Source organism: Scyliorhinus torazame, chromosome 6 (assembly GCF_047496885.1).
Source record: "Scyliorhinus torazame isolate Kashiwa2021f chromosome 6, sScyTor2.1, whole genome shotgun sequence".
Classification (NCBI taxonomy): domain Eukaryota; kingdom Metazoa; phylum Chordata; class Chondrichthyes; order Carcharhiniformes; family Scyliorhinidae; genus Scyliorhinus; species Scyliorhinus torazame.
In genome coordinates, this window is record NC_092712.1 from 194,084,945 (window position 1) to 194,109,917 (window position 24,973).

The 24,973-nt window shown below is 54.0% G+C and overlaps 1 protein-coding gene across 1 annotated transcript in view; it reads left to right on the top strand.

The window, feature by feature from the left end:
- LOC140425201 (dynein axonemal heavy chain 11-like) overlaps positions 1–24,973 on the top strand; it is a 755,586-nt gene that overhangs the window by 607,932 nt on the left and 122,681 nt on the right. Inside the window, 3 exon segments of the mRNA XM_072509215.1 lie at positions 11,953–12,041; positions 12,044–12,156; positions 16,653–16,817. Of these exon segments, the coding sequence (XP_072365316.1) occupies positions 11,953–12,041; positions 12,044–12,156; positions 16,653–16,817 (367 nt within the window).

The following is a 24,973-nucleotide window of genomic DNA, read 5'->3' on the forward strand; positions in this document are numbered from 1 at the left end:
TTTGGCCAAAGTCCTGCAGAACTTACAAAACCTCTTTCAGATAGGCAGTGAAAAGACATTAAAAAGGCAAACGTAAAGTAAAAGTGATTCCAGACTTGAGGGGAATTACGTGGCTAGGAGAAACAGAAAATATCCGATGTTTGTCAAGTCACCATTCAGACCAGGGAGCTGTGAAATTCCAAGGAGAAAAAAGAGGTACTAAGATAAATTTGGTGAAGAAAGGTGAATCTCATTGTACAGTTCCTCACTCGTTATAAATTTGCAGGGGAGAATCAGGCAAGTTTAATACACATCTTGGGCGTCATTCTCCGACCCCCCAGAGGCCGTTGGCCGCCGTGAATCCCGCCGGTTGCCGAAGTCTCCGAAGGGAGAAAAGTCGGCGGGGCGTTAATGTCGCCGCTGACGTCGGAGAATGTCACGGGTCTGCGCAAGGCAGCCGATTTTCGGCCTGCCGATATTCTCCCTTCCGGATGGGCCGAAGTCCCGTCGACGTGATGACCGTTCACGTCGACGTAAATTAAACCTCCTTTTCATCGGCGTGACCCTGTGCTCCAGGTTCACGCCGACCAGCGTGGAGGTGAGTGACGGCCTGGGGGGTTGACTCTGGGCAGGCGATGGCATGGCCGCAGTCTGAATGTGTGAGGAGAGGTGTGTCTCGGGGTGTGTGTGTGTGTTTGCGGCGGGGGGGGGTGGTGGTTAGAGTAGGCTGGGCTCCGGGGGAGTGCCGGGAGGGTGTCTGTGCCGGGGAGGGGGATGGGGGGGGGGTCCGTGCCGGGGTGGAGGTTGGGGGGGGTCCGTGCCGGGGTGGAGGTTGGGGGGGGGGCTCTGTGCCGGGGAGGGGGATGGGGGGTCCGTGCCGGGGTGGAGGTTGGGGGGAGGCTCCGTGCCGGGGTGGAGGTTGGGGGGGGTCCGTGCTGGGGTGGAGGTTGGGGGGGGTCCGTGCCGGGTGGAGGTTGGGGGGGGTCCGTGCCGGGGAGGGGGATGGGGGGGTCTGTGCCGGGGTGGAGGTTGGGGTGGGGGTCCGTGCCGGGGTGGAGGTTTGGGGGGGGGGGGCGTCCATGCCGGGGAGGGGGATGGGGGTCCGTGCCGGGGTGGAGGTTGGGGGGGGGTCCGTGACGGGGAGGGGGATGGGGGGTCCGTGCCGGGGTGGAGGTTGGGGGGGGTTCCATGTTGGGGGGGAGTCCGTGCCGGGGAGGGGGATGGGGGGGGCCCGTGCCGGGGAGGGGGATGCGAGGGCAAGTGAGTTGGTCCACCTGGCCAGGTGCCAGCCTCCAACAGTTGGACCCATGTGGTCCATGCCACCTGGCTGGGGGGAGGAGGGGATATGGGCAATGGTGACATGTCATCGTTCCCCCCCCCCCCCCCCCCCCCCCCCCACCAGGCCGTCATGTTTTTGCGATCATCCAGCGGTTGGCCGCTGTGGCGGCAGCCGCTCATGTCTATGTTGCCCTGGATGAGGAGGAGCGTGCCAGAGAGGCGGCGCAGGCTGCCGCAGAGGGACAGGCGGCAGCCGCCCAGGCTGGAGGGACACCTGACCGACAGGACGAGGAGGGGGAGGAGGACGTCACGGCCCCACGGCAACGGAGGCACCCGAGGGCGCCCCGTGTGTACCGGCCCCGGCAGTCATACCAGGACGTCACGGACCGGGAATGCAGGAGGAGACTCCGGATGAGGCGGGAAACCGTGGCACACATCTGCCACCTGCTGGCACACCTGTCACCGCGTGGCACTGGCGGGGGACACCCTCTCCCCGTGTCCATCAAGGTTACGGTGGCCCTGAACTTTTATGCAACGGGGTCATTCCAGGCACCGGGTGGGGACCTGTCCGGCATATCGCAGACATCGGTGCATCGGTGCATCCGGGCAGTGACAGATGCCCTATATGCCATGGCGCACCGCTACATCCGCTTCCCCGTGGACCGGGCCAGCCAAGATGCCCGGGCCGTGGGCTTCTCTGCCGTGGCCGGGTTCCCCATGGTTCAGGGCGCGATCGATGGGATGCACGTCGCCGTGCGGCCACCTGCAGATAACAGGGCCGTGTTCACTAATAGGAAGGGGACCTATTCGATGAAAATACAGGTGGTCTGCAACCACCGTATGATGATCCTGCACGTCTGCGCTCGTTACCAAGGCAGTGTACACGACTCATACGTGTTGTCGCGGTCATCCATCCTCGGCATGTACGAGGGACGCCATCCCCGGCTGAGGGGCTGGTTGCTGGATGACAGGGGCTACCCATTGTGATTGTGGCTGATGACGCCTATACGGAGGCCACGCAATGAGGCGGAGAACCGCTACAATGATGCCCATGTAGCGACAAGGGGAGTGATCGAGAGGTGCTTTGGCGTGCTGAAGATGCGTTTCAGGTGCCCTGGACCTCTCTGGGGGCGCCCTCCAGTATCGGTCAGATAGGGTCGGCCGCATCATTGTGGTGTGCTGCGTCCTGCACAACATAGCCCAGCAGAGGGCCGATGTGCCGCAGGCAGAGGAGGGCGGAGTGGAGGAGCAGCAGGAAGAGGCGCAGTCCTCCCCAGATGAGGGGGATGGGGGTAATGGTCGGGGTAGACGGGGTAGACACAGGCGGGTGGCTGTCCACCGTTACCGGCTGGCCCAGCGGGCACGGGACAGACTGATATCCGCCCGCTTCACTGACTAGATGGGCGTGGGAATCGGGTAGTATGGCCACAGACCGCACACCATGGCAACAGCCGACCACCCACACCCCCCACCCATCCACCCACCCAGCACCCTCACTCCCCTCCCCAACCCCACCCACCCCACCCGCATGCACCCCCCCCCCCCCCCCCCCCCCATTGCCGATCCACCTGCGGCACAACGGGCCGGGCTCACACAGTTGCGGGTGGACGCGTGTCTATTGCAGGCCATGGAGGATGATGACAACCCGCCCTGCGGTGAGCTCCTGGCTCTACATCGTTGGACTATGTCTGACCCATGGCCACAATACCACCATCCACCCGGACCATCCCTGCATGCGACTGTGACACTGCAGCGCACGGTCCCGTCCTCTGCCCGGGGGATGTTGATGGCGGCCCAGGGGGAAGGGGGCAGACTCACCTGGGGCTGAGGTAAGACCACCCCTCACACACACACTTGCGCTCGACGTACATGACACCCCCGCACGCTTTGGACAGAGCACAAAGGCAGCTTCTGTAGGTGTAACATTGACTTTAATAACCAAAGGAGTTCATGCACGTGCCCTAGCCCCTAAAACTCATCTGTGCCCTGCACCCGTGCCAACTTACTCAGTGTCTAATTGTTTGGCCTTACGGGCCCTTTGACTACGTCTACGTGGTTCCCCAGACGGTACAGCAGAACTGGAGGTGGACTCCTGTGATTCCTGCCCTCTGACACTGGATCCCTTTGGCGGCCGTTTCCTGGGGCGTCCTGGCCTAGATGGGCCAGGCTGCGGCCCGGGCGACTGGGATGGCGAGCTGCCAGCCTGTCCTGCCCGTTGCCCACCCGATGCACCTGGGACGGAAGTGGGGGGGAGTCCGAGGTGTCACGGTGTACCGGAACCTCCCCTACAGGGGGAGCCGGGACGGACCACACCACCTCCTCCTCCCTCGGGGTGCCCGATGGCCCCCAGGCCTCTACATGGGTGGTGGATGCGAACGGACTGGCCATCCGACGCCCCCCCCGACATCTGGCGCTGCCAGTCCTGGAGGCCCGTGCTGGTATCAACAGGGGTCTGCAGGTTTGCAGCCATGGAGCCCAGGGGGTTGGCAAACCCTGTCTGTGACAGTGCGACGCCGGCTCGCACATGGCCACTGGCGCCGATGCCCTCAGCGATGGCCTGCAGAGACTGGGCCATGGCCTGCTGAGACTGGGCCATGGCCTGCTGAGACTGGCCATGGCCTGCAGAGACTGGGCTATGGCGTTGAGCACCTCTGCCATCTGGCGCTGGCACTGGCTCATGGCCCCCTGTGAGAGGGCAGCCATTTCCTGGGCCACAGAAGCCGCCTGCACGGAAAGCCCAGGCCTCGCAAACCGTTCCCCATGTCTGACACCGTCGCACCCATTGCCTCCACCGCGGACGCCACCCGTGCGGTGTCAGCCTGGGTGGCACGCATGACCGGCACCACTCCCAGCTCCTGGACGCGGGTGGACTCCTCCACCTGCGACTGCAGCCGCCGCAAGCCGCCCGTCACACTCTTCGCTCGTCTCCGGGTCGGTGGTTGCATCGGATCTCTGTGTGGGTGTGGTAACTCCAGGAACCCGGGATCGATCTGGGCGGCAGATGTTCGCTTGGGCTGGGCTGCCCTCCGACCGCCCGGCCCCTCTGCTGCTCCTACCTCCACCTGCTGTACTGGGACGGCTGTGTTGTGCGCACCAGTGAGTGTACCAGACGCCTCATCGCTAAAGTGCCCAACCGTGGTGAGTGTTTCTGCGATGGTGGAGGGTGTTGGTGACAGCAGTGGCGTTGTGTCGTGCTCTTCGTCCCACTCTTGAGTCCATGGCACTTTGGGGTGGGGGTTCGTCTCCACCCATCCACTCTGAGTCACTGTCCGGTATTTCGTCTTCCTGGGTAGTGCTGTCCCGGGTAGGGGTGTCCCGGGTAGGGGTGTCCCGGGTAGGGGTGTCCCGGGCAGTGCTGTCCCGGGCAGTGCTGTCCCGGGCAGTGCTGTCCCGGGTAGTGCTGTCCCGGGTAGTGCTGTTCCGGGTAGTGTTCCGGGTAGTGCTGTTCCGGGTAGTGCTGTCCCGGGTACTGCTGTCCCGGGTAGTGGTGTCCCGTGTAGTGGTGTCCCGGGTAGTGGTGTCCCGGGTAGTGGTGTCCCGGGTAGTGGTGTCCCGTGTAGTGGTGTCCCGGGTAGTGGTGTCCTGGGTAGTGGTGTCCTGGCTCGGATGTGACGGGGGCCTGTGGCTGCCCCCCTCGTCACTGGGTGGTCGCTCCCGCATGTGACGGGGGTGTCGTCTCCCTGTTGCGCCAGGTCTCTCCGTCTCCCGTGGTGTGCGAGGGGCATCCTGCGGACGTCGCATGCTGGAGGATCCGGGTCTCTCCGTCTCACGTGTCCTCCGAGGGGCATCCTGCGGGCATCGCATGCTGGAGGGTCCGTGTCTCTCCGTCTCCCGTGGTGTGCGAGGGGCATCCTGCGGGCGTCGCATGCTGGAGGGTGCGGGTCTCTCCGTCTCCCGTGGTGTGCGAGGGGCATCCTGCGGGCGTCGCAAGCTGGAGGGTCCGGGTCTCTCCATCTCCCGTGGCCTCCGAGGGGCATCCTGTGGGCATAGCATGCTGGAGGGTTCGGGTCTCTCCGTCTCCCGTGGCCTCCGAGGGGCATCCTGCGGGTGTCGCATGCTGGAGGGTGCGGGTCTCTCCGTCTCCGTGGCCTCCGAGGGGCATCCTGCGGGCGGTCTGCATCTGCGGGGATGGGTGCCTGGACGTTTGGTCCTGCGATACACAATGAAGCATGCATGGTTAGACATCAGGCAGTGATCAGGTGATATGGGGGAGGGGGATATAGGGGAGGGGGGATATGGGGACGGGCTGTCGGTGGCTCACTTGCTACTACGCCCCCGACCTCTGCATCAGCAACCTCCCGGTCGTCAGGTCCACCAGCCAGTTCCCGGGCCCTTTCCTCGTGTTCGGTCAGTGACCTCTCATCAGCGGGGCCTCCTCCAGTCCTCACATGCTTCCTATTGTTGTGTGCGCGCTTATCCTGTGGGGGGGGGGGGGGGGGGGGGGTGGCAGGGGTAAAAGGCAACACTGTTAGGCAGATATATGAATGCACGCCATCGGTTGCGCGTGCATTGCAGAGGTTAAGGTTAGGGCTGGATTCACTTGGGGATATGGGGGAGGGGGGGATATGGGGGAGGGTGGATATGGGGGAGGGGGGATATGGGGGAAGGGGGGATATGGGGGAGGGGGGATAGGGTGATGGGGGGGATATGGGGGAGGGGGGATGGGGGATATGGAGGAAGGGGGGATATGGGGGAGGGGGGGATTTGGCTCACCCTGCCTGTTCTGACGAGGTCGATCCCCTTCTTGTGGCACTGGGTGCCTGTCCGTGGTGTCAGGGCCGCAGCGGTGACGGCCTCTGCCACTTCCCTCCACAGACGCCGGCTGTGGCGTGGGGCAACTCTGCGGCCGTGCCCGGGATACAGGGCGTCCCTCCTCTGCTCCACCGCGTCCAGGAGCGCCTCCAGATCCCGTGACTCGAACCTCGGGGCTGAGCGGCGGCCAGCCATCCAGTCGGGTGTTCCGGTCGGGTGTTCCGGTCGGGTGGGGAGAGCAGCGCGGCCTTATGAGCCGTCACGCCGTGCGGCGCGTATGACACTGCACGGCGTGAACCACTGCGCAAGCGCGGATCCCGTTACGTCGCTGCTAGCCCATTTCGGGCCGGAGACTTTCGACCCATTTTTCCGATGTGACGCAAGTCGGATTTGCGCCGTTTTTTGCGCCGATCAGCGGACTTTCCGCCGATAACGGAGAATTTCGCCCCTTAATTTCTGACATAGATTCACACTCCGTTGCAAATTAGATTCATAAAATTACCCATTATATTTATAATTTCACAGATAAAACACTGAGGTCCAATTATGTCATAACAATAATGTTATATTTCAAAGAGCATTTCTTCTGCTCCAGCAATGAATATGCAGACAGAAAACCTTATTTGCATGCGTAACCATGAGGCAGGATTCTCTGTCAGCCAACGCCGGAATCAGGAAATGCAATTGCGTGGAGAATTGCGCGTCAGCCGAATATCGTGGTTGCCTTTACCCTAGCCGCCACAGCCCTGGGGATGCACTGAGGCTGTACGAGCAGGATAAAAGCAAATTACTGCGGATTCTGGAATCTGAAACCAAAGAGAAAGTGCTGGAAAATCTCAGCAGGTCTGGCAAGATCTGTAGGGAGAAAAAAGAGATAACGTTTCGAGTCCAGATGACCCTTTGTCTGTACGAGCAGGAGCTGCTCGAGGAGGACCCTGCAACAGCGGAGCCTGCTCCAGAGGAACAGGAGGCAGCCAGTTGGCCAGCTGCCCAACAGGCCAAGGAGGAGGTTGGAAGGAGGCGCCACATTAGGCCTCGTGTGTATCGGCGGCACCTGTCATTCATGGATCTGCCGGACCGGCCAAGCCGTCGAAGACTCCGGCTGAGCAGGGGAACCGTACAGCATGTCTGCAGGATCATGGCGCAACTGGAACCGCGGGGATATGGGGGAGGCCACCCGTCCTGATGGCCGTCAAAGTGACGGTCGCCCTGAACTTTTACGCCATGGGGTCCTTCCAGGCACCGAGTGGGGATCTGTCTGGAATGTCACAGACCTCAGTGCACAGGTGCATCCGTGACGCCACACTCGACGGTCCCGACACCTTTGAGGCACATCCCCAGGTGAGGGGTTGGATCTTGGGGGATGGGTTATCCACTGTGGTTGTGGCTGTTGTTGCCTATCCAGAGACCACAAACCGAAGCGGAGACCCGCTGTAACGACGCCCAAGCAGCGACCAGTGGCATGATCGAGCAGTGCATCGGCATCCTAAAAATGTGGTTCAAATGCCTGGATCACTCTGGAGGGGTCCTCCAGTATAGCGCTAGGAGAGTGTCCACATTGTAGTGGTCTGCTGCGTCCACCACAATATTGCGCCAACGTGTGCGCCAAGGCCACCTCGCAGAGGGCGCTCCAATCGCCTCCAGGTTCACCGGCTAGGGAGTCTGGCCGACGGCACAAACATCCCAAACCACCTCCCGCCCTCCACCCCTCCCATGACCATCCATCCTGCACAGCACCCCTAACCCACCCTCTGTGAGTTCCTACCCACCTCACTATGGGGTACGGGCCCTGGGTTAGCAGCAACAGTGGGTTTGGTCCATGGATGGACGACCTGCTCTGCGGTGAGTTCTGGTGCTCCACAACATGTGACTCCTGCCCATGGTAGCACTTTCCACCATCTGCCTGCTTGATCCCTGCATGTGAGCCGGCCATTACACCCAATGGTCCCACCAAACCCTTGGGTTGCGGCGATGGGGACAGGGTGCATGGGGGCTGGGGCTGTGAGAGGGGGGCAGGGTCCCCTCCCGGCCTGTGATCACCTCCACCGTCTGCCCATCTTCTCTGCCCCCCTCCCCCCAAATCCTCCAGCGCCCCCTCTTCAGCCAGCCCAGCTCACCCCTCACACTCTTCTGACAGAGCACTGAGGCAGATTGGAACTTTTGTGCACAGGTGTTTGTTTTGAAAATAATATGTGAACATCTTTATAAAGGTTTGTGCCGTGGTCCCCAACGCTATCCTGTGTGCTGCACCCGTGCCAACTTAACTGGTGTCTAACTTTCTGGCCTTACAGGCCCTAACACTCCATCTAGGTGGATCCCCAGGCGGGTACATCACAGGTGGAGGTGGCCTGCTGAGAATCCCGCCCTGTGGCCTGGGTCCCCTTTAGTGGCCATGCTCTGGAACGACCAAGCCTGGGTGGGCCTGGCAGTTGCTTGGGTGTCCCAAGTGGTGTGGTGCCACCTTGTTCTGCCCACTGCCCATCGGATGTGCCAGGGACAGGAGACGGTAGTCTGCAGCGCTGTGGTGTTCCGGCACCTCCCCTGCAGGAGTCACCGGCATGGACCCTGCCACCTCCTCCTCCCTCTGGGTGCCCGACGGCCCCTGTGGGACGATGTGCGACCGGAGTGAACTCCAGGGGTTCCCCTGGTGCCGCCAATGCTATAGAGGCCATGGAGCACAAGGACTGTGCCACATCACTTTGTGAATGTGCCATCTCTCTCCAGGCCTGGCACAGGTAGTCAGCATTCGGGCAATGCTAACGATGCCTTCAGCCATAAACAGTTGTGACTGAACCAAGCTCTGGAGCGCCGCTGCAATGTCCAGGTGGCCCTGCTACATAGCTGCCTGTGACAGGGCAGCCTTGCCCTGTGTCTCGGCCACTGCCTGCACAGTGTCCCAAGTCTTGGACATCCTGTCTCATGGCACATGGCTTCACCTCCAAGGCCTCCATCGTGGACGCCTCCCATGCGGTGTTAACCTGAGTGACCTGCATTTTTGGCATCACCTCCTGGCCCTGCAGGCGGTTGAACTCCTCCAGCTGCATTTGAAGGTGCTGGATGGTTGCTGACAGCCCCTCATGTAGTCCCTGGCTCTGTGTCTGCATCTTCATTATCGATGGGATGCTCTTTCCAGAAGGCTGAGACCCATCTGGATTGAGCTGGTCCCTTGAGTCGGATCGTCCTCTGTCCATCCGCCCCCTTGGAGGTTCCTACCTCCACCTGATGTACTGCAGCACGTGTGTGGTGCTCACCAGATAGTGCCCCAGGAGCCTCTTCGCTAAAGTCCCTGTGCTCCATAACCCAGGCCGCCTGAGAGGTCATGTAGCTTTTTCCTGCACTACTAACCGGTCCTGATGGTGGGGCCCATGGCGCCCTGGCCCAGTGCACGCGGCATGTGGCAGCCTCCTTCTCAACTGTGGAATAGTGTGTCCCGTCTCTCCTCCACGGCGTCCAGAATATTCTGTGTCCGTGAAGCGGGGTGCCGCTCTTCCTGCTGCCATCTTGTTGGCTGGGAGTGTGGGGAGTGATGTGCTAATATGCGGCTGGACCTTGTCAGTGGCAACCCCGACCCCAGCAAATCGGACTCCGTTTTTCATGAGAATCGATCGAGTTCCACGTCGTGCCGGTGCTAGCCCATTAACAGATCATGAATTGCTCCGGGACTGGCTCCAATTTAGCTGTTCTTGAAGTCCACCGACTCAGTCCCTGTGTCAACACTTAGGGCGGGATTCTCCGATTGCCAAAATCGCATTCGACGATTGAGCGGAGAATCCCTTTTCACGCCAAGGTTGGGGGCGGGCACCTGTTTTTGGATTCTCTGCTCCCCTCCAAAATGGCATCATCGTTGAGTACGTCGCACGCCGTTGGGACAGCCTCAGGACCTCACCTGAAAGCTCTCGCCCGATGCTCCGCCCCAATGGGCTGACTTCCCGACGCTGTAGATTACTTGTGGTCTGAGGTTTCGTCAACCTCGCATGGCGACCACAGACTGTGTCCAGCGGTGCCACAGTCAGGGGGTGAGGGGGATGTGCCATTCCGCTGACCTGGTGGGCTTCGGCAGGGGCTGGTGGGGGGGTGGTCCGGGGGTAGCAAGGTGGATTACAGGGGGGGCACTATCTGGCAGGCCTGGTCCGGGCATGGCCGGCGCCACGTTGTACGGCGCGACCGCTGAAGGTTGTCGCCATGTTGTACGGCGCGCGCAGCCACCGATCCGGCAATTCTCCGCCCGTTTTTGCCGGAATGCTGGGGGTTTTAAGTGGCGCGGCTGCGAGCGCCCCAACGGGTGGAGCATCGGTGGGGGGGCACCGCCGACTTTTTCATTGTAAGACTAGACACATGCTCCGGACATAGCCTCTAAATCAGAGAATCCAGCCCTTAGTTTCTGAAATGGAGAATCCCACCCATGGGTTTCTGTCGTGTGCAGAGTGAGCACCTGTGAAGAAAGTTTGGGCTATAATGTTATTGTAGTTTGTCAATGTTTTAAGTTTTTTCTGACATCATCTTAAATGTTTTTTTTATATCCCTGTTTTTGCCATTGCTGCGTCTTACTTGTTCTCTGATTAGTAATAGCTACAGAGAGGTTGGTGATGGATTTTGCACAGTCTACAAATTGAACTTTATTAATAATTGGAATGTTGTAGAGTGTGAAGTAATGAATACTAATTATTCCTTTCGTGTCTTACAGTACCCTATCGGCAATCCATCAGCAGAGATTTTAATTTGCTTTAGTAATGTTCTATCAATAGTGCATTAATTCTGTTTTGAGAAGTGATGCAGTTGAATGTGTCCTATCAGGGCCAATTTGTAGTTAGAGTGACTAAACCCACTCAATTTTGAAGAGAAAAACCTGTCCTGAAAAAATTTTTCTGTGAAGTGAAATATGTCAAATCCTGCCGAGAGTCAAACAAGAGAGCAGTAATGCAGAATTGTTCATTTAAGTTACAAGAAACTGGTTGGCACAGTGGCTAGCCCTGTTGCCTCACAGCGCCGAGGTCCCAGGTTCGATCCTGACTCTGGGTCACTGTCCGTGTGGAGTTTGCACATTCTCCCCGTGTTTGCGTGGGTTTCGCCCCCACAACCCAAAGATGTGCAGGGTAGGTGGATTGGCCACGCTAAATTGCCCCTTAATTGGAAAAAATGAATTGGGCACTCTAAATTTTAAAAAAAGTTACAAGAAACAACCCTGACCTTTGATCGTGTGATGTATTTAATGCATTGACCAGTCATAACACTGACAAGTTAAAGTTGTGAAAAAGAGTCAATGTTGAGGGCTCTCTTCATTAGAGTGGTGACAGGGAATCGAATCATAAAAAGTTCTGAAATGGTAAATAATGAGGAGCCGATTGGTGACTTAATAATAAAGAAGCACAGACTCCAGATTATCACTACAAGAATGATGGAGAAGTTAAAATCATGGGCTGGATTCTCTGCCCCGCTGCGCCACATTTCTGTTTCACCCCGCCAGCAGGATGCTCCTTTACGCTGGCTGATCAATGGGGTTTCCCGTTGTGGGGCAGCCCCACGCCGTCGGGAAACCACCAGGTTGCCGGCAAAATGGAGCACCCCGCCGGCGGAGAATCCAACTCCATATTTCTGCTGAACATAGTATTGTCACAGCAATGATAACATAATTCAAAAACCAATTGCTATTGAAGAATTTAAAGGGAAGGACAGGATGAAGAGATAGCCGTGGCAAGATCGGATTAATTATAAATTCTAAGAATTCAGTTGTGCATTATTATTCTGATTTGCACTGCGATACAATGGCTGCATAGAAATGTATAGTATGGAGGGCGGCCATTCACCCAATCGTGTCCATGCCAACCGATAAGAAGCCATCCAACCTAATCCAACTTTCCAGCTCCTGTTCCATAGCCTTGCAAGTTGTGGCACATCAAATGGGTTGTATTTGTCCGTCTAACAAACTATTGATTTGTTTCACAGATACATAAAGATTGGTGACAAAGAGTGTGAATTTAACAGCAGTTTCCGACTCATTCTTCATACAAAGTTGGCCAACCCTCACTACAAACCGAGATGCAGGCTCAGACTACACTCATTAATTTTACTGTCACGAGGGATGGGCTTGAAGATCAGCTGTTGGCTGAAGTGGTCAGTACTGAAAGACCTGACCTGGAACACCTGAAGGTACTTTACTTGTGAGGTGAACATTTCTGGGAGTTGGAACAGAAACAGCTGTTAACCCCGTTAGGTGCAATTGCAAAAGAATTTCAGGCTCCTTTTCCATTTTTAATAAGGTAAGATTCTGTTAACTTTACATTTTGGGAAGTATTTCAATCTCCAGAGCTGATGAGACCAGAGCTGGACAGGCCGACAGTTTCTCAACATCAGCCAGCTGCGCCCACCTTTTAATAATAATAATCTTTATTATTGCCACAAGTAGGCTTACATTAACACTGCAATGAAGTTACTGTGAAAATCCCCTAGTCGCCACACTCCGGCGCCTGTTCGGGTACACGGGCAGAATTCAGAATGTCGAAATGACCTAACAGCACCTCTTTTGGGACTCATGGGAGGAAACCGGAGAACCCGGAGGAAACCCACGCAGACACAGAGAGAATGTGCAAACTCCGCACAGACAGTGACCCAAGCCGGGAATCAAGCCCAGGACCCTGGCGCTGTGAAGCAAAAGTGCTAAGCACTGTGCTACCCCTGTCGGCATGTTCCTGCCTCCGAGCCATTTCGGATTATGCTAGTTCGGGTTGGAAATAGCTAACCTCATGCAAGTGGTCGGTAGCCAATTACACATATTAATGGACCTATTCAGGAGCCTCTATGGTTGTCAATTTGAATTTTCCAGTTGGCAGATGGTGCCCTGAACTTCCCAGTGGCTGCAACACAGCTGGAGGGATGGAGATCGCCTCTTGGCACCAGAGCAAGGAAAGGGAGGGTGGAGGTGCGGGAGGGGTCAGTGCTCCAGTTGGCTATTTAACATCCCCCTCCCAATGCAGTCGCATCGTTTAAATGACCACAGAGGAAGGGTTTCCTTCGACAAGTTTTATTGAAGAAATTTTATAAATTTGGAGAAGACTTCTGGGCTCTCCCAACTTGAGACACCCTCTATTTCTCTGTTACCTGTATTGATAGTGCTTATCTCTGAATGGTGGGGATGCCACTGACCCAATGCTGAATGGACTCACTGCACATTCTTCCCGTGTCTGCGTGGGTCTCACCTACACAACCCAAAGATGTGAAGGATAGGTGGATTTGCCGCCCTCAATTGCCCCTTAATTGAAAACAAATAATTGGGTATTCTAAATTTATTTTTTTAAATAGAATCGTAGAATTTGCAGTGCAGAAAGAGGCCATTCAGCCCATCGATTCTGCACCGGCCCTTGGAAAGAGCACCCTACTTAAGCACCACGCCTGACCCTGTCCCTATAACCCCATAATCCCAGCTAACCTTGGACACTAAGGGGCAATTCAGTATGGCCAATCCACCTAACCGCACATCTTTGGACTGTGGGAGGAAACCGGAGCACCCGGAGGAAACCCATGCAGACATGGAGAGGAAGTGCAAGCTCCACACAGACAGTTACCTGAGGCTGGAATTGAACGCGGGTGCCTGAGCTATGAGGCAGCAGTGCTAGCCACTGTGCCATCCCCAGGGCCGGTGCTATAGTTGCAAGTCGCGGGGAGGTCTGCATAGCACCAAAGTCATTATGAAACCCGGCCTGAGGCAGAAGCGTGGTCAGAAGAGGCCAGGGTAAGGAGCACTTTTTCATGTTCATTGTTTTGTAATTCTGGGAGTTACTCATGTATGTATGGACTTGGGGATAGTGTAGATGGATTCCAAAAGATGAAGGTAAACTTAGTGGACAATGACTCATGTTCCTCCTGGGCAACAAGCTGTGTTGCATGGCACTTACCTATACCCGAAAGTTGAACTCATCTCCCTTCAGCTACCAGGAATCCGGAGGCCCTGAAAACATACTTGCAAAACAAATTAAATCTGAGACTGCATGTGGTAAACGACGTTATTGCATGATATGTATTGTATTATGCACGCCTGGGCTTGTCCAGGCTGGCTCCGCCTATGGCTCCTCCCCTCGGGATTCTGTATAAAAGTGGCAAGTCTCCGCCTCCGGACCCAGTTCGAGTCCAGAGGCAGGAGGCTTGCTGTTTAGTGTATTAAATTGATACACCATCAATAACACGAGACAAGTGATGATCGTAGCTGAGGCTTTAATACACTAAACAGCAAGCCTCCTGCCTCTGGACCCGAACTGGGTCCGGAGGCGGAGACTTGCCACTTTTATACAGAAGCCCGAGGGGCATCGCCTCCAGCAGGACCCCCGGGGAAACGGACAGGTGGAGAGGGAGAACGTGACGGTCTGGAAGGCTGTCCTTGTGGCCCTACGGTGAAGATGTTTCCCAGCCTCCCGCTGGCAGGAGGTCCTCTACGATGTGCTCCACTCCATCCGGTCGCTCCTATGTACAGCCACCAACGAGACTCCTCATGAACGTATGTTTGCCTTCCCCAGGAAGTTCACCTCCGGGTCTCGCTCCCGTCCTGGCTGACATTCCCGGGGCCTGTCCTTCTCCGGAAACATGCGAGGAACCATAAAACCGACCCCCCTCGTCGAGAAGGTCCTGCTGCTCCTTGCAAACCCCCAATATGCCTACGTGACACACCCAGACGGGCGGCAGGACACGGTCTCCCTTCGCGATTTGGCACCTGCAGGTTCCCCGGCGACCATCACCACCACCCCCCACCCTACACTGTCTTCCCCCACCTCCCTTGCGAACTGACATCCGCAGGCCCACCGGCGACAAGCAGCCCCCCCCCCCCCCCCCCCCCCCCCCCCGATACACCGCCCCTCCCTTCGCCATCTCAACATCTGGGTGAGGAAGAAGAAGACAACACGCTCCCGGACGCGCAGGTCTCGACACCAGTGCCCACACCACAGCCGGGACTGCGGCGATCACGGCGGAAGGTCAAGGCCCCCGACAGACTTGATCTTTAAGACCACTTCACCCCCACTGGACTCTTTTTTAAACGGGTGACTGTGGTAAACCACGTTATTGCATTATATGTATTGTATTGTATTGTGCATGCCTAGTATTATGGGCGAGGCATTTTCAGAACCCCAAAATGTATCATGGAGTCAACCAACCTCTCCCTTTAATGGATTTGTTGCTTTTCCGAGCATATGGCTTTTTCCCTAGGTGTGGGATTACAATTATGGATACGTGGGTTTGTAAACACAAAACACTGTTTATTCCTTGAACTCAACTTGACATCTTCAATAAACATTGGATCTCTTAAAACCCCTTACTTCAAAGATAACTCAGAAAATATTGCAACAGTAAATACTTCCTTAAAATGTTCCTTCAAACTTCCAAGAGACTTAACACCTTTAAACAGTATCACATCAGGTTAAAGGATATATATAATTTCTGTAGAATGGCAGAGAATGGCACAGCTCCAGGGTCCCAGGTTCGATTCCGGCTTGGGTCACTGTCTGTGCGGAGTCTGCACATCCTCCCCGTGTGTGCATGGGTTTCCTCCGGGTGCTCCGGTTTCCTCCCACAGTCCAAAGATGTGCAGGTTAGGTTGATTGGCCATGATAAATTGCCCTTAGTGTCCAAAATTGCCCTTAGTGTTGGGTGGGGTTACTGGGTTATGGGGATAGGGTGGAGGTGTTGACCTTGGGTAGGGTGCTCTTTCCAAGAGCCGGTGCAGACTCGATGGGCCGAATGGCCTCCTTCTGCACTGTAAATTCTATGATTCTATGACTGTCGCAAACTGGCTTTCTACTTTTAAACTGCTCTCAGCAAAACCAGCCAGGCACTTTTTAGCTGCTTTCAGCAAAACCAAACTGTGAAACTTGCAGCTCTCTGGAAACACATAGACACTGCTTTTAAACTGAAACTAAAAACTTGCAAAATGGCTGACCTAAAGCCCAGCCCCACCCACTCTCTGACATCACTGTTTTCTTAAAGGTACATTGCTTACACATCCATTTCTTAAAGGCACTCTTGCATGACACTAGGCTTGTCCAGGCTGGCTCCGCCTGTGGCTCCTCCCCTCGGGCTTCTGTATAAAAGTGGCAAGTCTCCGCCTCCGGAACCAGTTCGGGTCCAGAGGCAGGAGGCTTGTTGTTTAGTGTATTAAAGCCTCAGTTATGATCATCACTCGTCACGTGTTATTGATGGTGTATCACTGCAGTCTCAATGTAATATTTAAATTGCCAACCAAATTCCATGGAGGGAGTTGGCTGTCCATTTTGCATCCCATTCCCACGCCCACATCCTGATTTCACTAATCTCGGAAGTGAGTAGGTTGGGATCAGGTTTGAGATTTTAAGATTTTAACTGCGCATCCAACCCTAACCCTTATACTGAGTAAAATTTATTCGATGATGGCCCATTTATGCCAAAGACACTGTCATTAATTTTATCAGCAATCTGAGGTTAACGTAGGTTTGTTTTAAAATGTCCAATACTGCCGTGGAAATGTTAAAAGCTACGCTTGAGACTTACATTCAGCTAGATCCAAACAGGAAAAAAACACGAATGATCATATTTTGCAACCACTTAAAAAAAAAGTAGCATGTATTTATGCTGACTCTGGAGTTCAACTATTCCAATGCACTGAATATGTTGTTTTCTGTGCACAGTCTGAGTTGACGAAGCAGCAGAATTATTTTAAGATCGAGCTAAAACGACTTGAGGATGAGCTCCTTACCCGTTTGTCTGCTGCGGAGGGCAACTTCCTTGGTGACACGGAGCTGGTGGAGAGGCTAGAGACAACCAAGCTGACTGCAGCAGAAATTGAGCAGAAGGTAAAACAATATAGTCTCATTACCGGTATTGCCTTGCAAAAATTGTATTCCGAAACCTAAAACGTATATGTCAAATTCAGTTGTCTGCAGGTGTGGAAAAGAACAAATTGTTATAATGGCACAGAATTCCCATTACAATAGATATTGCCAGAAAATCTTCAATTCCACGGCAGCAGTCATTTGGAAGAGACATGGCAAATTTGTGGATTCAGGCAGGATTGGATTATAAATTTGTCTTGGGCCTCTGAGCAAAATGCACAGTGGCGAATCCACAGCCTAGTTTAGATTCCGTTTTATTTTCCATTCATTGCAGGGAGTATCAAAGAGGTTCACTGCTTTGAATCACAGTAACAGATGCTGGCACCATTCAGAATGCATTTGGTGCTCCTTCTAAACAGCTTCCTGCTACAAAATCTAATGGAGGGGCCTTGGACATCTATATAACACTTAATATTTGATATTTTTGCAACAGACCCACCAATTGCATTGCCTTTCCAGTCTTTGAGGAAATGTCTTATGTTAAGGAGTATGCTAGCAAAGTAGAGGGAATTGAGAAGAGAATTCCAGTGGCATATAGTATCTGATCCATGAGGTTTCCAGAAGCTGGAATCAGATGTAACGGTATTCCAATTGAATAAAGGTAACTACAAAGACATGAGGCAGGAGCTGGCCAGAGTTGATTGGAAGAGGAACCTTGCAGGGAAGATAGTGGAACAGCAATGCCAGGGGTTTTGGGGATTATTCGCGATGCACAACAGAAATTCAACACAAGAAGGATAAAATATGCTTCAGGGGAGGACGAGGCAACCTTGACTGATGAGGAAAGTCAGGGACAGCATTAAAGAAAAAGCATACAATATGGCGAGGATTAATGGGAAGCCAGAGAATTGGGAAGCCTTTAAAAGCCAGCAGAGGACAATGAAAAAAGCAATAAGGTGGGATAAGATGATATATAAGTGTAAGCTAGCTAGTAATATCAAAGAAGATTGCAAGAGTTTTTTTCCATAAATAAAAGTAAGAGAGAGGCAAGAATGGACATTGAGTCACTGGAAAATGAGGCTGGAGAAGTAGTAATGGGGAAAAGGGAAACGGCAGAGGAACTGAATAGGTACTTTGCATCAGTCTGCACGGTGGGAAACAGTGGCATACCAGAACTTCAAGCGAGTCAGGGGGCAGAGGTGAGTGTAGTGGCCATCGCTAAGGATAAGATGCTGGAGAAGCTGATAGGTGGACTTCTGTTGGCAGCCATGGTGTGAGTGGTTGCACCCAAGGTAGCTCCTGCTTGAAGGCATACAAAAGAGCACCTTTTACCCAAGATCGTGTGTAACTTTGGCGGAAAAGTGTACCTGAAGGTCGGAGGAGACGTTCCCCCTGGGAGTGGCATGTCTGCTGGTTACAAAGCCTTGCATAAGAAAGTGAAAGACCTGGCCAAGGAGTTGTAAGAGTCCTGTGGCACAGCAGTTATTGGAAAGATGGCGGAGGGGGAAAGCCTCAGATGGCACAGTTGATGGCCTTCATCAAGGGAAGAGTTCTGTCAGCAGTGGAAGGAGATGCAGGAAGATCACTCGAAGGCCATCGAAGGGGCTCTGGCACCCCTGAAGGGCTCAATGGAGAGGGTAAAAAAGTGTCTGGAGGCTCAGGGGTCACAGATCCGAGAGAGTGATCTCTGAACATAGCGATAGTGCGGTGGCACTGGACGCGGAGGTGGGGATCTTAGGAGACCTTTGTAAGACGTTGAGAGCAAAGGTGAGGAGTAGGAAAACAGGTCGAGAAGGCAGAATCTGCGAATAGTTGGACTGCCTGAAGGAGTGAAAGGTGCCAGTGCCACGAGGTACATCTCAAGGATGCCGACAGGGCTGGTGATAGAGGGGGTGCTAGACAAGGCCCCGGAGGTGGACAGAGCGCACAGGTCTCTAAGGCAAAAGCCAAGAGCTGTGAAGCTGCCGTGGGCGGTGATTGTGACGCTCCAAAAGTTTGTGAAGAAAGAGAAGATCCTGCAGTGGGCCAGGGAAAAGCGGAACTGTGAATGTGAGGGGAACAACGTCCGAATATACCAGGACATTGGAGCTGAATTGGCACAACAGCCACATCGGGCTCAACAAGGCCAAGGCCGTGTTATATCGATGACAGATCAGGTTTGGGGTGATCTACCCAGCGAAACTATGGGTGACTTGTGAGGGCCGGGAATATTATTTTGAGACCCCAGAAGCGGCGATGACTTTATCAAGGAGCATAAACTGGGGGAGAACTGAGCAATTTTGGGAGACGAAGGAGCCGGCACTCTGGAATAATGAAGAATACGGGTAGAGTGGGGGTTGGAGGGAGGTTTCTTAAATCTTTTCCTCCGACGTTGAGGGATTTTCTTTTTTCTGTTTTGGTCGACAAAAGGGATAGCAGGGGTAAAATGTTTGTAAGGAGGCAGCTGCTTCCCCCCCTGTCTCCCAACCACTTGCTGCCTGTGACTGTGTTTTTCTTTATGTTTGTCTTTGGGGGAGGTGGCCTGTGGTTTGAGATGTGCCTTTGTTTGGGTGGGGGAGGGGGAGGTCCGCGGGGAGCCGCCTTCATGGTACAAAGAGGTGGGGAAGGGGAGGTCAGTAGAGGGAACCTTTGGGCAGGAACTACCACGCTGGCTGGTAATGCTGGTGAACGGATGTGAGGTAGGGATAAGGCCGCGAGCAAGGTGGCCGTGGGGGGCGGGGGAGGGGTGGTACAAGATAGCGGGGTTGGAGATGAAGCGTGGTCAGGGGCGGAGAAGGGGGCCACCTTGGATGTGCCAGGTCCAGGGTGAAATTAGCTGGGGCTGAGCCAAAAAGGGAGGATGGCGGATGGTAGAGGGGAATGTAGGCGTAAGCCCCTGGTAAGGCCGACAACATGAAACGTGCGAGCGCTCAATGGACCGGTGAAAAGATCTCGGATCTTTGCGCACCTGAGGAGTTTAAAGGCGGAGGTGGTCTTTCTGCAGGAGATGCACCTCGTAGTGAAGGACCAGGTTAAGCTAAGTAAAGGGATGTTGGGTCAGGTATTTCACTCGGGGTTTGATTAAACGTCACGGGGGTGGCCATTCTGGTGAGCACGTAAACGGTGTTTGTGAGCGTGAAGGAAGTGAGGGATCCGGGTGTGAGATATGTGATTGTGAGAGGGGTATTGGAGGGGACGCCGGTGGTGCTGGTGAATGTACATGCACCAAATTGGGATGATGTAGGTTTTATGAAGGGGCTGCTGGCAGCGATTATGTAGACTTGGCCACACTCCAGTTGATCATGGGAGGATTTCAATTGTGTCTTAGAGCCGAGGGTAGACTGATCGAGCCCCAGCTCAATGGGCAGGATACGAATGGCAAAGGAGGTGGGAGGGTTTTTGGAAAAGGTGGATGTGGTGGACCTGTGGCACTTTAAGAACCCAGGGTGAAGTGAGTACTCCTTTTTTTCACATGTTTATAGGGTGTATTCACGAATCAACTGTTTTGGGCCAGCATGGTGGCGCAGTGGATTAGCCCTGCTGCCTCACGGCGCCGAGATCCCAGGTTCGATCCCGGCCCCGGGTCACTGTCCGTGTGGAGTTTGCACATTCTTCCCATGTTTGCGTGGGTCTCGCCCCCACAACCCAAAGATGTGCAAAGTAGGTAGATTGGCCATGCTAAATTGCCCCTTAATTGGGAACAAAAATGAATTGGGTACTCTAAAAAATTTTTTTTTTTTTTAAATCAACTGTTTTGTGATGAGCCGGGAGGTTTTGGTTGTGGGGGAAGGGGGTAGAGTACGCGGGGATAGTAATCTCAGACCATGCGCCCCACTGGCTGGAGATTGGGCTGAGATCAGACGGGAGCTTAGGCCAGGATGGAGGCTTAATTTGGGGTTGTTGGCAGATAGAAGGTTTTGTGATAGAGGGGTGATTAAGGATTATGTAGAATTCAACCAAAACTAAAACGGGAGAACAAGACAGCTGTCGCCGCTGTTGTTTGCGGCTAGCGATAGAGCCTCTGGCAATGGCTCTTAGGGGGTCGACAGAGTGGCAAGGGATTACAAGGGGGAGTAGGGAGCATCGGGTGTCGCTATATGTGGACGACCTAGTTTAACATGTATCAGACCCACTGGAGAGCATGAAGAAGATCATGGGCCTGCTGGGGAAGTTTGGAACGTTCTCGGGATACAAGGTAAATGTAGGGAAAAGTGAAGTTTTCCCGGTGAACGAGCTGGGTCAGCGGGCCAACCTAGAGGGGCTACCATTCAATGTGGCCAGAGACAGGTTTAGATGCCTGGGGATTCAGGTAGCGAGGGAATGGGTGATGCTACACAAATGGAATCTGAAAAAGCTGCTGGAGGAGGATAGGGAGGATCTGAAGAGGTGGGACACGTTGCATTTGACTCTGGCAGGGAGGGACCAAGTGGTGAAGATAAACATTCTGCCGAGGTATCTGTTCATATTCTAGACCCTTCCGATCTTTATATCGAAGACCTTCTTTCGAAACTGGATACGATTATCTCAGATTTTGGATGGGCAGGAAAGGTGCCAAGGGCTAAGAGGATCCTTTTACAGAGACGGAAGGGAGGTTTGGTGTTGCCGAACCTGCTGCACTATTACTGGGCAGCGAACGTGGAGAAGGTGAGGCGATGTTGGGAAGGAGAGGGGGCAGAATGGGTTAGGATGGAGGAAGAATCCTGTAGGGGATCCAGCCTGAGGGCTATAGTGATGACGGCATTGCCAATGGCATCAAGGAAATAAATGGAAAGCCTGGTGGTGCAGTCCACCGGTCTGAAGTAAAGGTCTGAAACCAGCTGAGGAGGCATTTCAGGATAGAAGGGTTGTCAGTGTTGCTGCTGCTATGCGAAAACCCATGGATTTGATCCTGGAGGGGACAAATGGTAAGGATAGGAAGTGGAGGGAAGTGGGGCTGGTTAAGGTGAGGGATCTGTACCCGAAAAAGAGGTTTACCCGTATAGAGGAACTGAAGGAGAGGAAGTGAGTTTAGGTACCTGTAGGTAAAGGACTCCACGCGGAAGGTTTGCAAAGAGTTCCCCAGGTCACCCTGCTGTAGCGATTGCTGTTTCCGAATGTGAAAGGGGAGGGCAGGATCGGGGACATATACGGGTGGCTGGGAGAGCTGGGAGGTGAAGATTAAGGAGAAGTGGGAGGGGAGATAAGCTGGGGAGAATGGAGTGAGGCACTACAAAGGGTAAATGCGACCTTGTCATGCGCAAGGATGAGCCTGATACAGTTCAAGGTGGTACATAGGGTACATATGACCCGGGCAAGAATGAGTGGCTTCTTCCAGAGGGTGGCAGACGAGTGCGAGAACTGGAAAATCAGGCACTTATGTTCTGGGGTTGCAAAAAGTAGGAGAGATTCTGGACGGGAGTGTTTGCGGCGCTAACAAGGATAGTGGGGGAGGTGGTTGGGCCGGACCCTTTGGTGGCGATATTTGGGATGTCGGAGAAGCCATAGCTGATGGAGGGGAGGAAGGCAGATGTTGTGGCCGTCACCTCTCTGATTACCCGGCAAAGGTTTTTATTGAAATGGCAGTCAGCAATGCCGCCGGGGATGGCAGGCTGACTGGGGGAATTATATGACTTTCTTCGACTGGAAAAGATCAAATCCGAATTATGGAGTTCAGCAGAGGGCTTCGAGGCAAGGTGGGGGTGTTCATGGCCGTGTTTGAGGAGATGTCCGTGGGGGGGGGGGGGGGGGGGTGAAAAATTGGACAAATTTGTACAAACTGTCTAGTTGGGTGTTGGGGAGTTTGCTCCCGGATTGTTTATGTTTTGTAACATTTTATATAAGTTTGGAATAAAATGCATTTTTAAAAGAAGAAAAGCTGAAAGGTCTGAAGGTGGATAAATCTCCTGGAGTAGATTGACTGCACCCAGGGTTCGGAAGGGGATAGCTGAGGAGATTGTAGAGACATTGGTGGTGATCTTTCAGGAATCACTAGAGTCAGGGAGGGTCTCCGAGGACTGGAAAATGGCTAACGTAACACCCTGTTTAAGAAGGGGATACAAGAGTTGGGATTAGGGACAGGGAAGTGGGAGGAGGGGGACTTTTGTTCTTTTGGTGGTTGTTTGTTTGGTATTCGGAATGGTATGGGGAGTAGGGGGGGAGGGGGAGACTGCTGACGGTGATAGTTTCTTTGTTCTTGTGTTAACTTTATAGGGGGTGTGGCGGCCACCTTGGGATCTTGGGTGAGCCCAGAGCTGGTGCAGACTGAGGCACCCCTTAATGATTGCCTCACAGGGTGGATATGGCTGAACCTGGGTCGGGGGAGTGATCCAGAGGTCCACTGTATGTTTGTAAGGGGGTCAATCGGCCCAGTAAAAAGCTCCCAGGTTTATGCGCACCTGAGATGTTAGAAGGTGATGTGGTCTTTCTACAGGAGACCTATTTGAGAATTAAGGATCAAATAAGGTTGTGGAAGGGATAGGTGTCGCATATATAGCATTCTGGTTTTGATTGTAGGGCGCGGGGAACCACTGTGTTGATGGCATATGTGTTAAGGGGGTAGCATTTACTGCTTAATATATTGTCAGGCCCAGGTGGGAGGTACGTAATCATCAGTAGGTCGTTGGCGGGGACACCGGTGTTATTGGTCAATATGTATGCACCAAACTAGGATGACACGGCATTCATCAGCACGGTGGCATAGTGGTTAGCACAATTGCTTCACAGCTCCAGGGTCCCAGGTTCGACTCCCGGCTTGGGTCACTGTCTGTGCGGAGTCTGCACGTTCTCCCAGTGTGTGCGTGGGTTTCCTCCGGGTGCTCCGGTTTCCTCCCACAGTCCAAAGATGTGCAGGTTAGGTGGATTGGCCATGCTAAATTGCCCTTTGTGTCCAAAATTGCCCTTAGTGTTGGGTGGGGTTACTGGGTTATGGGGATAGGGTGGAGGTGTGGGCTTGAGTAGGGTGCTCTTTCCAAGAGCCGGTACAGACTCGATGGGCCGAATGGCCTCCTTCTGCACGGTAAATTCCATGAATATGATGCTGGCTTCTATCCCAGGTCTGGATTCACATCAGCTAACTGTGGGGAGGGAACCTCAATTGCGTTCTGAATCCCAAGTCTCTGAGTCCATCAGGGGTAGCAAATTAATTATTGGCATTCATGGAACGCATGGAGGGGGGGCAGACCCGTGGAAAATAAGGAGGTTTTTTTTTCCCACGTTCATTGGGCCTACTCCCCAATTGACTTCTTTTTGGTGGGTAGGTCTCTTCTCCCTGGGCTACGGGGTACTCGGGTGATCATTAGCTTGGATCATGCTCCGCATTTGGTGGACCTGATGTTGGAGCCGGGCCACTCTCAAGTGATCCCTGTGGAGATTGGACATGGCGTGGCTCGTGGATAAGAGATTTTGTGCATGTATTTCCTCCACCATTGGGAGTATTTTGAGTTTAACAGGAATGAAGTGGTCTCGCTTTCCAACGCTCTGGGAAGCCCTGAAAGTGTCATTAGGAGGGAGATAATCTCTTACGAGGTGCATAGGGATAAATCTGAAAGTGTGGAGCGGCAGGACTGATGGATTCCATTCTTGGGGTGGACCGTCAATTCTCGATTACCCCGACACCGGAGTTGTTGGTGAGCAGAAAGAAATTGCAGACGGAATTCCAGTTGTTGTCAACAGGCAAGGCGATGAATCAGCTGCGACCCTTGAGGGAGACCTTTAATGAGTATGGGGAGAAGGCCAGTCGTCTGATAGCTCACCAGCTGAGACGGCAGGCTGCCTCCTGGGAGATATTGCAGATCAAAGACTCGGGCGGCGGGTTGGTTTCCGCCCCTGAGAAGGTTAATGAGTCGTTCAAGGCCTTCTACTGTATAAGTCAGTGCCCCCAGAGGAGAGGTCATCAATGATACAATATCTGGATGGGTTGATCTTCCGGTAGGTGGAGCTGGAGAGAAGGCAGGAGTTGGAGGCGTTGATAGGGCCAGAGGAGGTCATAAACTATGTTTGGTTAATGCAGACGGGCAAAACACCGAGTGCGGATGGATTCCCTATCGAATTTTACAAACCGTTTGCGGGTCAGTTGGTCCCACTTCTGCTGGAAATGTTTAATGATTCCATGTCCCACGAGGTGTTGCTGACCCTGTTGGCGTAGGCATTGATTTCCTTGGTCCGGAAGAAGGACAAGGATCCCACGGAATGTGGTCTTGCCGACCTATTTCATTGTTGAT